At 36.4% G+C, this 12,926-nt stretch overlaps 2 protein-coding genes and 1 long non-coding RNA gene across 6 annotated transcripts; 1 reads left to right on the plus strand and 2 right to left on the minus strand.

Moving 5' to 3' along the window:
- Nucleotides 1-22: 22 nt before the first annotated feature.
- LOC107779601 (pathogenesis-related thaumatin-like protein 3.5) lies at nt 23-1,828 on the minus strand. The gene is made up of 3 exons (XM_016600056.2): nt 1,036-1,828; nt 524-785; nt 23-433 (listed from the first exon to the last, which is right to left on the minus strand). Exons 1-3 carry the CDS (start codon nt 1,520-1,522, stop codon nt 286-288), a joined length of 897 nt encoding a protein of 298 aa, XP_016455542.2. The 5' UTR covers nt 1,523-1,828; the 3' UTR covers nt 23-285.
- A 2,238-nt stretch (nt 1,829-4,066) lies between these two features.
- LOC107779578 (uncharacterized) lies at nt 4,067-7,800 on the minus strand. 4 transcript variants are annotated; one of them, XR_012708705.1, is made up of 4 exons: nt 7,658-7,800; nt 6,712-6,784; nt 4,743-5,517; nt 4,067-4,640 (listed from the first exon to the last, which is right to left on the minus strand). XR_012708705.1 is itself a non-coding variant. In XM_075251900.1 (2 exons), exon 2 carries the CDS (start codon nt 6,715-6,717, stop codon nt 6,280-6,282), a length of 438 nt encoding a protein of 145 aa, XP_075108001.1. In that variant the 5' UTR covers nt 6,718-6,784; nt 7,658-7,800; the 3' UTR covers nt 5,978-6,279. The 4 variants fall into 4 exon arrangements, 1 of the variants encoding a protein (XP_075108001.1); XR_012708704.1 differs by having other exon boundaries at nt 4,743-5,520; XR_012708703.1 differs by having other exon boundaries at nt 5,622-6,784.
- Nucleotides 7,801-9,371: 1,571 nt separating this feature from the next.
- LOC107779570 (uncharacterized) lies at nt 9,372-12,581 on the plus strand. The gene is made up of 3 exons (XR_001646646.2): nt 9,372-10,771; nt 10,943-11,032; nt 12,224-12,581. It is a non-coding gene; the product is annotated as an uncharacterized LOC107779570 (long non-coding RNA).
- The last annotated feature ends 345 nt before the right edge of the window (nt 12,582-12,926 follow it).

Below are 12,926 nucleotides of genomic sequence, written 5' to 3' on the forward strand. Positions count from 1 at the left end.
TTTGCATTTCTCACTTTGCAGGTGAATTTTAAATGTGTGTTGATTCAATTTAACAAAGAACAGCAATTCATCCGATTTTCTACATTTTGTTAGTGTGTAATGTGATACTTAAAAAACAAGTAAAGAGAATGTTTAAATACAAGATACTGCCTATTTTAAACAGGTTGCTGTCTGTATGGTTTTGCTCTAAGTTTCCTCAGGAATGCCCCAACTATTTCTCCAGATATCATTCCTTAAATGTTCTCTTGTTATGACATACCATGTCCTGATTTGTGCTGTTCTGACTTATGTCTGGAGATATGTGCTGAGAATTAACAGCACAATCAGCATCGGGAATGGAAGGAGAATGCTTGAAGAAACTGTCCCTGATAACTTTTCCATTTTGCTTTCTTCAATAGGTGGAGTTGTTTCTCCACCGTTGGGTCTCTTTATCCTGTTTCACAATCCAATAGTGGTAGATTAGGGGAAGATGGAAAACGTAAGATATAGTGTATGGATAATGAGATATGTTTATACACATTACCCGTTCATGGGGCAGAAGATGATTGAGTAGTCGTCAGCCTTGCAGGTAAAAGTGCTGGTGCCATCATCATATGCATAGCTATAAGCCCTTGGACAAGCTCTCTTGAAGATGCTAGAATAGAATGATGGACGACAAGTTGTTGGATTGGCAAACTCACCGGCACAGCAATACTGATCTAAACCAAAGGCCTCACATGCACTCTTGCATGCTACTACATTTCCTTCTCCATCTCCACCCACCACTTGAAGTTCTTTTGGACAACCTGTTAGATTTTTGAATAGATATCTGTTAGTCTTATCTGTTAAATGCATCCCAGTATATTTGCACCCAAAGATGTTAGTCAATTGACTGCCTAAGTCGTGGTGGGCACAGTTTCTTGGTGCTTGTGCTGGTGAAGGTGAAGGTATCAGGTATCTGGTGGGATAGTCAAGGTGCTTGCAAGGTGGCCAGAACATTATTGCTATAAAAATAATCTTCTAATCATGTTCAGTACGCAACTACACAGAACATACCCATGTTAAGATTGGATACACATCCAGTGATATTGCATCCTCCATGGACTCCCTCTGGGGCTGCAACCATTGGCAGATTGTAACCATCAACTATGCTAACGTCGTAGAAATCTTTGGCCTCTCCTGTACCCAGAGTTATCTCGAAGAGAGAGGCAGGTGGTGTGGCACCAAGGCCATCACATTCGAGCTTTCCACCACAGTCACCTGTTTGACAAGAGCCAACGCCAGAGGCATCAAAAGTGCAGCCAGTTCTTGCCCAAATTCGACCTGACCATCCCGGGACACTTGGAATTCTGACGCTTTGGCCAGCATTCAAATGAAAGCCAGTCATGGAAAGTTTAGGTGATGAAGAACCAGACAGTGTACCAGGCCATATTGTATAAGGACAATTGTTAGTAATGGTGAAAGTGCTGGCAAAAGAATGAGAGAAGAAGGCGCAGAAAAGCAATGAAACTGAAAGCTTTTTCCAGGAAGTTATGGTCAGCATATTATTATGGTCGTTAGTCTATGATTGTGTCCTATATTTATGGAAAATAGAGGTAGGGATTTTGGGGGGGGGGGGGTTGGTGGAGGTGGTGGTGGTGGTGGTGGTGGTGGTAGTTTTTGAATACAAAAATGGAACACCCTATCATATTTGTAGGTGGAAAGGAATTCTACATATTTGATACAAAATCCAAACTGTTAAGTTGCTTTGCTAATTCATCAGCTGCAACATCACACCTCTGGATTTAGCATTTCTTTGTATCTTGGATGGCCCCAATAAGAGGCAATTCCTTTCTTTAGCAACTTCGAGGATGCATGTCTGTGAAAACCATATAGAATCATCAGATAAAGAATCGGTTTTGTTTGTAGTTTCTAAAAAGGTTAGACCATATGAAAAGGGTATCTAGATTCCCATAAATTAAAAAAGAAATCAAGATAATATAGATAACCAGTCTTCGTTACAAAGTGTGGAACAAAGTGTCAAGCTTAAGCTTTACCATTATAGGCATTGGAATCGTTGTAGGATCCAATTGTCGCTGAGACACTAAGGCCTCATTTGTTTTTTTTTTAAGATTAAGACGTCTGAATCTAAATACACGTCTGAATATCAAAATGTGTATTAAGATTAAGACATTCGAATCTGAATACACATCTGAATATCAAGATGTGTATTAAGATCTGAATACTAAATAATTAAGACTGTTTGATTTTTAACATCTGAATGTATAAAATTTACGTTTATTTGAAAATTAATAAACATAAAATTCAAATAAAATACTAATTAATCTAATACTACATCACTAAAATATATAGCTTTTTAAAATATGATAGTTGTTGGTGGTGATGGCTAACGGTAGTGCTTGTGAATGCCGACTAAAAGCGGTGGTTGGTGGTAGTTTAGGGTAGTGGCTAGTAGTGATTAGTAGTGGTAGCTATTATGATTGAGGATGGTGGTGGTGGTGGTGATATTTAATAATGGCGGGTGGTGGTGGTCGTAGTTGTGATTGAGGAAGATGGTGGTGGGTGGTGGTAGTTTATAATGATGGACAATGCCAACTATGTTTGTTGATGGTGATGGGGTGATTAGTTGTGGCAATTGAGATGAATGAGTGTTGGTTATCGTTAATGATGGTGGTGGGAGTGGTGGGGATGGTGGGTGGTGGTAGTCGACAATGATGGCGGCTATGATTGAGGATGATGGTGGTGGTGGGTGGCATGGTGGTAGTTGATAATGGTAGGCGGTGACGACAGTTAATAATGAATATGGATGATAACGTCTTAATAAATTAAGTCTCTGTTATAGATCTTAATGATACAGACCTATTAAGTGGTTGTGAAGTAAAAAAAACAAACACACTTAACGATTAAGATTTGAATAATTAAGATTCAGACTTTGAAAATAAATGCACTTAATATCTAAAATCTGAATGATTAAGATTCAAACCTCCATTAAGTGCATTCCTTTGCAATATTAACCAATGACTTGCACATTTGGATCTGCTCTCTATCCATGCGTCGAAGCAACAAGTAGTATATGATATGACACGTGTTATTTGCACAAAAATTATCATTTAGGCATGATGAATTAATATGCATTTTTACATACGATATTCTTTTAATTATATTATATATTTTACATATTTTTATATTAAGACGTAATCTTTACGTAATCAACAATAATAATAACAAATCAAGTGAAATTTCGTAAATAATGTTTGCGGAGGGTAATGTATATACAGATCTTACCCTTATCTTATAAAGATAAAGACGTTGTCTCCGATAAATACTCGGCACAAGGAAAGATCTTTATATGATCATTCTCTTCTATTAAGATTGTAATACATTATTTTGTATCATTTCCTTGTTTGTTATGTAATCATAGTAAATGACATGATTTGATATATGGGTTGAATCTGGATAAATTCTGACGTTTATTTAATAATATTTTTCTTAGTCGGTTAGCTCCCTTTTATTTATTAAACATAGTGAAAGTGAATTTGCGACGAAGCAACATGTCATTGGTTAGGTTGTGCAGGAACGATTTCTTTCCTTGGTCTTTTTATGCTTTTGAATTAAATGGAAATGGGCTCTCTTCTTGTTGCCACTGTAAGTGGATGTCGACAGATCGTACGTACCAACTCAACCAACTCCAATAGCCAATTTAAAATGGAGGTAGTTTTGGACTGGCAGCAAAGTCAATTTCATAATCTATTCAAGGATTTTATACGCTGTATTAACGATTAAAATAACAAACTGCAAAAATTACTGAAAGAGAGCACACTTCTCTCGGAGAGAGTAAGTTACTGTGGTCTTTGGCGGCTCTGACAAACGGGAACAAATGATCAAAAACCAGCAAACTTAACAAACATCTTTTCCTGCTTATCCTTGTCAATCAATCGAAGAAAAAGTTGCCAAAACAATTAATTAATATGAGGGACATAACTAGCAATTATAATTGATGAACTCCTTTATTCTTCCTTCAAGTATTTTGTTTCCATCACTATGAAAAGCCAGCAAATATTACAATAGTCAGATTAGAACCAAAAAATGGAAGAATAACCCAAGGAGCAACGTACTGTGATATTGACAAAGAAGCATTTTTTTTATAAGTAATGACAAATGTTTTATAAATGGTAAACTCACACTCCAGTGCTATATAGGAAATTACAGAGACTGCAAACACCCTATCGGATCTCAATCATTGCATCTGCATCATGTACAATGCTGAGTTCGCACCAAAAAACTAACAAAGAAATGCATCTATGTTTTTTAAGGCCAAGTATGTTCCTATTTTTGCCTTAAGAAATTCTGTTGTTTCTTTCAATACATACACTCCACCAGATGGTGGTGAGGCATGCCTCCTTAGCCGCTGACCAAGTGGAAGAGGAAGCTCTCAATGGAGCTTTGTTGCAACAGATCTTCATGGCCATACACAATTGACGAAGATGCATTCCCCGAGTTTTTCCTAGAAGACATTTTAGTGGAAATCATATTTGACTCGTATGATGACTCCTAAAATTCACCACAGCCAATCCCACTGACATTGCTTAAAACGAAATAGGGCTACGCTGCAGCTAGAGACCCGACTTTTTCTGGTCACTGCCATTCACCTTGTAGATTTCCTGAAAAGTAGCAAGAAGCCAAGAATGCAGCATATAAGCAAATACTACACTGATTGGAAGCGCCAATTTAGAATTCAAAGCACAAAGAAATAGGGAACATACAGCAAGTGTAGCCTTTCTGAATGACCTGAAACATGATCGTTCTTTCGCAATAATAGAGGAGCAAATTGAACAGCAGGGTAGTCATTTTATTGTGATTAGCAGACACCCCTTGAATTGGCTGGCTAAAGATTCTTCTTCAGGTAACACCATCAGAAAAAGCAGATACAGATGGGCAGGAGTAAACACCAGACTTCTGACTCCAAGCCCTTTCAACCAAATAGGATCGTTCTTTCGCAATAATAGAGGAGCAAATTGAACCGCAGGGTAGTCATTTTATTGTGATTAGCAGACACCCCTTGATTTGGCTGGCTAAAGATTCTTCTTCAGGTAACACCATCAGAAAAAGCAGATACAGATAGGCAGGAGTAAACACCAGACTTCTGACTCCAAGCCCTTTCAACCAAATAGGATCGTTCTTTCGCAATAATAGAGGAGCAAATTGAACCGCAGGGTAGTCATTTTATTGTGATTAGCAGACACCCCTTGATTTGGCTGGCTAAAGATTCTTCTTCAGGTAACACCATCAGAAAAAGCAGATACAGATAGGCAGGAGTAAACACCAGACTTCTGACTCCAAGCCCTTTCAACCAAATAGGACCTTGCTTTACCAATATCAGACATGATATTACTGACAATGCTAAGCAGGATAGAGTTACACTTTAACGTGGTTAGCAAAAACCAATTGATTTTGTTAGATCATCCACATGTTCAAGAGTTCAAGGTTTGTAACTGGTTCTATTTGTTCAGACTTCAGACCTCGTGGAAGAGCACAGATCTGCTGAATAAGAAAAGAACAAACTCAGTAAGAAACTCATGATTCTGCTAATGAATTCAGACAAATAATAACTCAACAATATAACAAGCTATATCTCGACTCACAGTAAATGCTTGAGTTCCTGCAAAAGTAAAACCATTTTTAGGATGCCATGTATGAACAAATTTAAAAAGTGAATTAAGAAGAGACTAATGCAACAGGTATGAAAGAAAATAGAGCTCTCCTCCAAAACCTGCCAAACAAGTAGGAAGTTAAAGCTATAAAAGTAGGTGAGCTTTAATGAGCTCACTGAAAAGAGTGTTCTTCATCTGATGGGGCAAGTTCCTGTAGGAAAGCAAACAAAGTACTATATTTCCACTGACTGGATTCCAATAAACCTCCCAAAGTTAATCACAGTAATTAGTAGGCGACTAAAGAAGTCCAGCAAGCCAATACAGGCATTTGACAACCCGAAAAAGAATAATACTTAAAAGTGACTAGACAGTAAAACCATATATAGTTAAGGTTATACAAATAGCTGCACTGCATATAGTTAAAGCCTCATGTGGCATCAACTTGAGCGCACATCAACATTTGTAGACATAATATTGTTACTCCTAAATAGTTACCATAGAGCTACAGTCCATAGGATTGTCCAATATAAGTGCCACCTACAAATGGCAAGACAACCAGGTCTGCCATGTAAATTATAAAATTGTTCTTATTCCTGTCCCGAAAGACAGGAAATTTTAAAACAGACGAAAGGAAGGAAATTTATTATATCTAGCTCATGTCCATTCCATCTCCAACTTGACTGCAAATGGGACTGACAGCAGTGAAAGATCTCTCAAATGGTGATGGATGGAAATGTGCATCCCTTCTGCGCTTAAAGGCACAGCTATCAGAAGGGGAACTTTCAGCATCAAACTTCCTCCGTACACCTTTCACAGCCTGCACTTCAGCTGATGTTAAAGGGAAAATCTGCTTGCTAACTCTGCAAAGAGAGTTATGATTATCATACACTATTCGCTGGTTACAGTTTTTGTCACAAATGTGTGTCAGCCCAGTTAGACGGCAGCGGTACATGTTCCCACAAACATGTTCATTTGCACATTTCCAATCGCATTTGTGAACAGGGTTTGGGCCATCTTGGCCAAGAATAGTCGACAGATATATAACATTTGTAGGCACTGCTACCATAGATTTTCCAAGTACCTCCATTCTTCAGTTGATCAGCAAACTTGAGTTTGAGAAGATATGCACACCCCACTTGCCTTGCCCCGATGCTCTGTAGACCCAACAAGTACGAGATCCGTCAAGATTGATGGGACGGTTATGGAATAAAATGATTTCAAAGGACTAAAACCATCTTAAATCTTTTCCTATTGAAAATCAACTCTAAGCAGACCTCAATTTAGAAAGAAATAGAAAAGCTTAGCATAAAATACTTGATCAACTGGCAGTTGCACCCAAAGGGGTGGCCTAATGGTCAATGAAGTGGGAGAGGAAACTTGAGGTCTCAAGTTCAAAACCCAACAGAGAGAAAAACAATAGGTGGTTTCTTCCTATCAGCCTAAGTATTGGTGAGCCAATTGTGGGAGGAAGCAGTTAACTGACAGAATAGTTGATGGCTGCAAACTGGCCCGAACACTACTGTCATAAAGAAAATAAAAAATGGAGGCCACGATAAAGGTCTTTGATTCAAAAGACATCATATTAACCCTCTCCACTTAAACATCTAGAGTAAATCTGAAGTGTTCTATTAACACTAAGTGCAAGAAATTGTTCGTTACATGTAATTTCATAAATTATCTGGTTAGGTGTGTATGACAAAAGTCATTTTTCACCTCCAAATTACACCTAAAATTAAGCTCCATTAAAAGATTGACAAAATAGGGCGTATAGGAACAGTAAAAAGTTTCCAATTCCATCAGCGTACAGATATTTATCTCCCACAAACATTTAGCAGAGAATAAACCAAATCTAACGAGGAATATCTCAAGATCTAGGACATAATTATAAATAAATAAATAAAACAGGTAGATATTGCAGCTACCTGATTCTGAGCTACTTCTACAACAAATTATTTATTAAAAAAAAAACAGAAAATAGGAAAAAGAGGCCAAATCATGAAATTAAAGAGACCCGAGAAAGAACTTACGCAGTAACCGAAATGAAGACCACCTCCCAAAGCTATTCCTCCTACCCGAGCGCTCTCTCTCTCTCTCTCTCTCACACACACACACACACACAAAACACAGTTTCTCTCTCTCGGACTTTTTCAGAGTGAAGCAAAGGAATGGGAAGAAGTAGGAAGCGTATTTATAGAGTGAGGCGACACGGATAAGATGCTGTGATCCGATTCTCATGTGGACCGTTGGACGTAAATGTAAATGTACATGAAATTTCTGCGAAATGAAAATTTTATTTTGTCCTTTTCGACTTTTGTTATTGTTATTACGACGTCGTTTAATCTTTTTGAATGGCTTTGGCTTAATTGCGAGTGAGACGGAGGGTGCATCTTCCCGCTCCTTTGGACTCTTCTATAACCTTTATATTTTTCTTTTTTCCTTTTATCGTGGGGAGCTTTTGGTCAAGGTCGTCGTTTTGTAACGTTAAAATAGAGAAGGAAAAAAATAAAAAAATAAATAGACTTGAAAGACCTACCAGGTGTTGGCACGTGTCAATAACAGCGCTGTATTTGGGAAACGTGGCTTTCGTCTTTGTTAGAGCCGTTTACTTCTTCACTAACACCCGTTTTTGTCGTGCTTATTGGTTTGGTGGATCCGATAATTTGGGCTTCTATTCCACCAATTTATGGGCCAAAATTCTAACGTGCTTTTGTAAAGCCCAGGAGCGCTGGCAAAATACTAAACTGATTGCATAAAAGCGTATACAATATGTATCTTTGTTTGTATATTATACATACAAATAATATATAATTTATTTTCGGAGCAACTAAAAATATACATTTCTCGTTCTTAAATCATAATTACAGTCTCCATCCATTGAGTTGTATCATAGTAGTCCTCAAATTATAATAGTCAACTGATCATGTGAATTACAGACCTCACAGTATTTATCATGCAAGAAACTACCTATCGAAGTAGCTGAGATATCTTCGAGAAAAAAAAAAGATAAGATAACAAACAAAGGTTCAGGTTAAGGCTAGTTCACTTGGTGAGCTTTTTATATTTTACAATTGATATGAAAAGTTCAAACCGTGTAGCGTAATATCCCCCAACCCTCTTTCCACTCTCCCTTTTCCCAATGATGTAATAATTTTTTTATAACATAATAGTTAGTAATTTGCAAATAGAGAATTAATTCCCGTGCTTAAATTGTTTATGGTCCTTCCGTTTAACTTTTATATGTGAAAAGTATTTCCTCCTTCTTTCAAGTATATTTCCTAAATTGTTTCAAAAAACAAATTCTCTTTCTATCAAAAGTTGTAAATTAAAATAAAAAAGGTCCAACTTTTCTTATTTTATCCTAATCAATAAGTATTATCTTACAAACAAGTCGAAACATACCCGTAAAAATTTCTCAATTAATATAAATATACCGAAAAGTTTAAAAGTTGCACTATATAACTAGTTTGGTATCACAATAGAAATTACACTAACCAAATCTCTTAAACTAAAAATAGCCAGCAAATATATAATATATGTATTATTTATATATAATAGATGCATAACTATGTATAATCAATGTATAATTTATATATACCGACTAAATAAAATAACAGTGAATCTGACCGTCTATTTATATAATAATCCCTTAAAATAATCTGAGTTTTACAGCTAGGATATTATGAAGCATTTAAATTTTGAATATACTCGGTTGTTGTTAAATTTTGAATATACTTAATTTATTTATTTAATCTCCACTACGGAGCAGGGGGTATTTCGGAGATTCTTCCACAGGCCAGAAGTCAGAACCCTCCATTTCCGCCGCGCTCCGCCATCCCCATTTCACCTATAGAGCCAAAAAGGTAAGTTGGAGTACCGATCTTGGAATTCAGGTAGCTAGCCGTTTAAACAACAGTTGAAGTATTGTAATTTTACCTCTCATCAGAACCTGGTGGCAGGGCAGAGACAATCCGACGGTTCGGCCAAACTCAATAACTTTGATCCAAATCTTATTTTCGTCTTTAAGGAGTTTATTGAATATGCATAAGTTATTAATTTAGAACTCAGTAACTTAAAAGAAGTAGAATCTTCAATCCATAAGCTTCAAATCCGGTCTCCGCTTCTCCCTGATGGTTTTTTTTTGCTCTTTATTTATTTTACGCCTGCGATAACTCCTCTTTGGTGATTTTGGCAATATATGAAGTTTAGACACATATCGTATACCTGTTATCAACAAAATTAAGCAATAACACTTCAATTTAACCACTCTTTCTTGTCCATGTACTAAGTTTGGTGTCTAGCAGATATGCATTTATCTCCTGTTTTACTTGATAATGTATCTTCTTTTGGTTGTAACCCTCTTCTTGTTTGCAGCTTGTTTTACTAGCCAAAAATGATTCACTCTTGGTTCTTATGGTTGATTCTGGTTTAATTTGGTACTTCAGAATTTTAGTTTTGGTTGTTTTTGTAATTACTAGAGATGAATAAATATGCTTCGATAAGCTTGACAATATGTTAGGCTCCGCAAGGGGGTGGGGAGTAAACTAGAGTAATCAAATTTGTTCTATTTTGGTCAATAGTGCATTGTGTTAGTTCATTCTTTACCAGTGTTGGCTGATAAAGTGCAACGATATTTTGTTGTTTTTGAATGGTCCATACTGTCGAAGGTATAATTAAATAAATAAAAGTGTTTTCTGTCTAACAATTAGGCTTTTAGATGAAATAGTCACACATCTCCACATGGTATCAGAGTAGGCACAAATTGTTCGTATAAATCATGGACAGAATTATGATATCTTTCACTTGCACATATATATGTTTGTCATTGATTTGTTGTGGTGCCGAATGCCATTTACAGGTTTTAACGATGGGTATTTTAGTTACTAGGTTGAGTCTGTTTGGTGTATCCAATTGTAGTGGTTCATTTATATATTGTTGGCAGATCCCACTGGAACAATGTAGACTATGTAGTTGTACATATGTAGAATCCAATGATGAATGCTTATATTGCTGGTGCCAAACGACACTCCACCCAAAGTTGGATGTTTGATTTGAAATTGGTTTATGCGGATTCATCTTTTCCCCCTTGTTTTCTTATTCAAAGTATACAGTTCAACTTTGGAGCGTTTGATCCTGGAGTACAGGTTAGTTGGCTTACAAGTGCATAGTCCCTTCATTCGTTTTTTCTTTATTTTTTTCTTTCTTGATAAGTTGCATAGTATTTTCACCTCTTCATAAAAACAAAAAAAGAAAACATAGTCTTTTCATTCTTGTATATCTGATTTCAAAGACGTCAATCCTTCCTCTCTCTCTAGTTATTTTAAGGTGTAACGGCTGAAGTTAGAACTGAAGTCACTCTAATAGGATATGCACATTGATGCTTGAGGAGATCAAATTTTTTTGAGGTAACTGCTTATATTCCCTTCTTTTACTGGTCTGCCAGCATAAGCATTACTTCTCTCTATGCTTTAGCTTACTCTTAGCGAACATGGTATGCTAATGAATATTGGAATTTCTTAATGGGCTTTTGGTAATTTATGTTACAGGTCTCTAACATTTTGAGTCATGTTCCCTTCTTTTATGACTGCTGGATCATAACCAAAATACTTTTTCTTTCAAGAACGTTTGATCCCTCATTATCCGACCCCATATTTGAGTCTGTTGCTCTAGTTGTGTTACACAAATTAAATACTCAGGTTATAAGGATACCTTTGCCATTATATTTCCTAATATGATATGCATTTGCATATGCATTCAAAAAGCAGCATATGCATATATGCTCCGTGTACGTTAAGGTTCTATGCTGTGTTATTTTTTGCTATTATTGGTGACGCTTTGCCGATTGAAGGTAAGTTGAGTCATTTTAGGCCACTTGTTTCAACAGCTAGTTCCCCTGGGTTGGTTGTTTGATTTTGTGTCCAGATCCTCTCTCATTTAGGGCGGGGGGGGGGGTACGGAATTTCTTGTTTCCTGCTAGTAGCCGGACGTTAGCTCTCTGCAGTTGTTAAGCTGTTTGCGCTGAATAATTTTTTCAAAAAAATTCCATCACTCAAGCACATCTATCAAGTTGGCCAACTACGTATTCAACAAGGTATTCTCTCTTTATACAAAAAATGCTAGTATAATAAGAAAGGGATCTTCACATCGTTTTTATTATTATGAAACGATCTTTTATTTCTTTCAGTCCATAAGCGCCAAAAGAGGCATTGTGGTGATATTTCCCAGGCTGCCTCCTTTCACTGTCGACCCTCTGTAATAACCAGCTCGTGATTACTTCCTTCATAGTCCTTGGTAACAACCAAAATATACTAAATAATACGAATACGATGGTCCACAGCTGACCAATTCTGGTACCATATATGCTAGAAATTTGTTTTTTTTTTTTTTTTTTTTTTGCTTTTGGCTCCATTTTTTGGGAAAAAAATTGAGTGTTTTGCTTTAGTGTTATATAAGTACTTATATGCTTGTGTACTGACAATTATGAAACATGGTTCCTCTTCCTTCCTGCAGAGACTATAATTATGTCGTTGTATAAAGTTATTTTATTCTCTATGATGATCAATGTTTTCCTAACAACTATAAATTGTGCCCCGCAGTTTCGCCTCTGGTTTAATTGGAGCTGGGGAAGAATGCATTATGAAAAATCTTCAAGTCCAATTTGATCGACAAAATGATCTTGTGGGTTAGTAATTACAGTGGTCATGGAATTGATTTTCAATATTGACTATCATTCATTGTGCTGCTAAAGGTCCATGAAAAGACGACCCTTTAACCACCTGAATGGATCGTATCAATGTAATATCTATGATCTCTGTATTCATTGTTGCCATCTTGTCCGAGAGTGCAATTTTGTCTAAAATCTGGCCAGTGAAGAACTGATTTAGATCATCCTCCTCTGAGACAGGCTTCTGTTTTGGAAAAAACCAAATATTGGAATTGTTAAACTTGGCCCAAGTATAACATTTAAAATGAGCATGCTGCAGGTATCCATACCCATTTTGGCCTTTTTATTTGTCATTATAGCCATAAACTATTTGTCCGAGATATGTCATTTTTGAAAACTTAGCAATTAATTATTTTTTCTATTCCAAGCTTATTATTTCAAAAATATAATTATTAAGTTACACAGTTATAGAAGGGATAAGGATAATTTAGCAAATACCCTTTATGACTAATGCTATTAAATAATTTTTTTAACGGGTGAAACTTTTAAATGAGAAGTAGGGGTGTTCATAAAAATCCGAAAAATCGAACCAAACCAACCAAAAAAATTGATACTTTTTAAGTTTGGTTTGGTTT

This window comes from Nicotiana tabacum, chromosome 4, assembly GCF_000715075.1.
Source record: "Nicotiana tabacum cultivar K326 chromosome 4, ASM71507v2, whole genome shotgun sequence".
NCBI classification, from domain to species: Eukaryota; Viridiplantae; Streptophyta; class Magnoliopsida; order Solanales; family Solanaceae; genus Nicotiana; species Nicotiana tabacum.

What these genes read in the sequence shown, in the direction of transcription:
- LOC107779578 (XM_075251900.1), bottom strand. Translation starts at nt 6,717, where the DNA reads ATGGAGGTACTTGGAAAATCTATGGTAGCAGTGCCTACAAATGTTATA.
- LOC107779601 (XM_016600056.2), bottom strand. Translation starts at nt 1,522, where the DNA reads ATGCTGACCATAACTTCCTGGAAAAAGCTTTCAGTTTCATTGCTTTTC. An exon ending in TGTATCCAATCTTAACATGG is followed by an intron (nt 786 to 1,035) that starts GTATGTTCTGTG and finishes AAAATCTAACAG; the next exon opens with GTTGTCCAAAAGAACTTCAA. An exon ending in ATCTTCTGCCCCATGAACGG is followed by an intron (nt 434 to 523) that starts GTAATGTGTATA and finishes ATTGTGAAACAG; the next exon opens with GATAAAGAGACCCAACGGTG.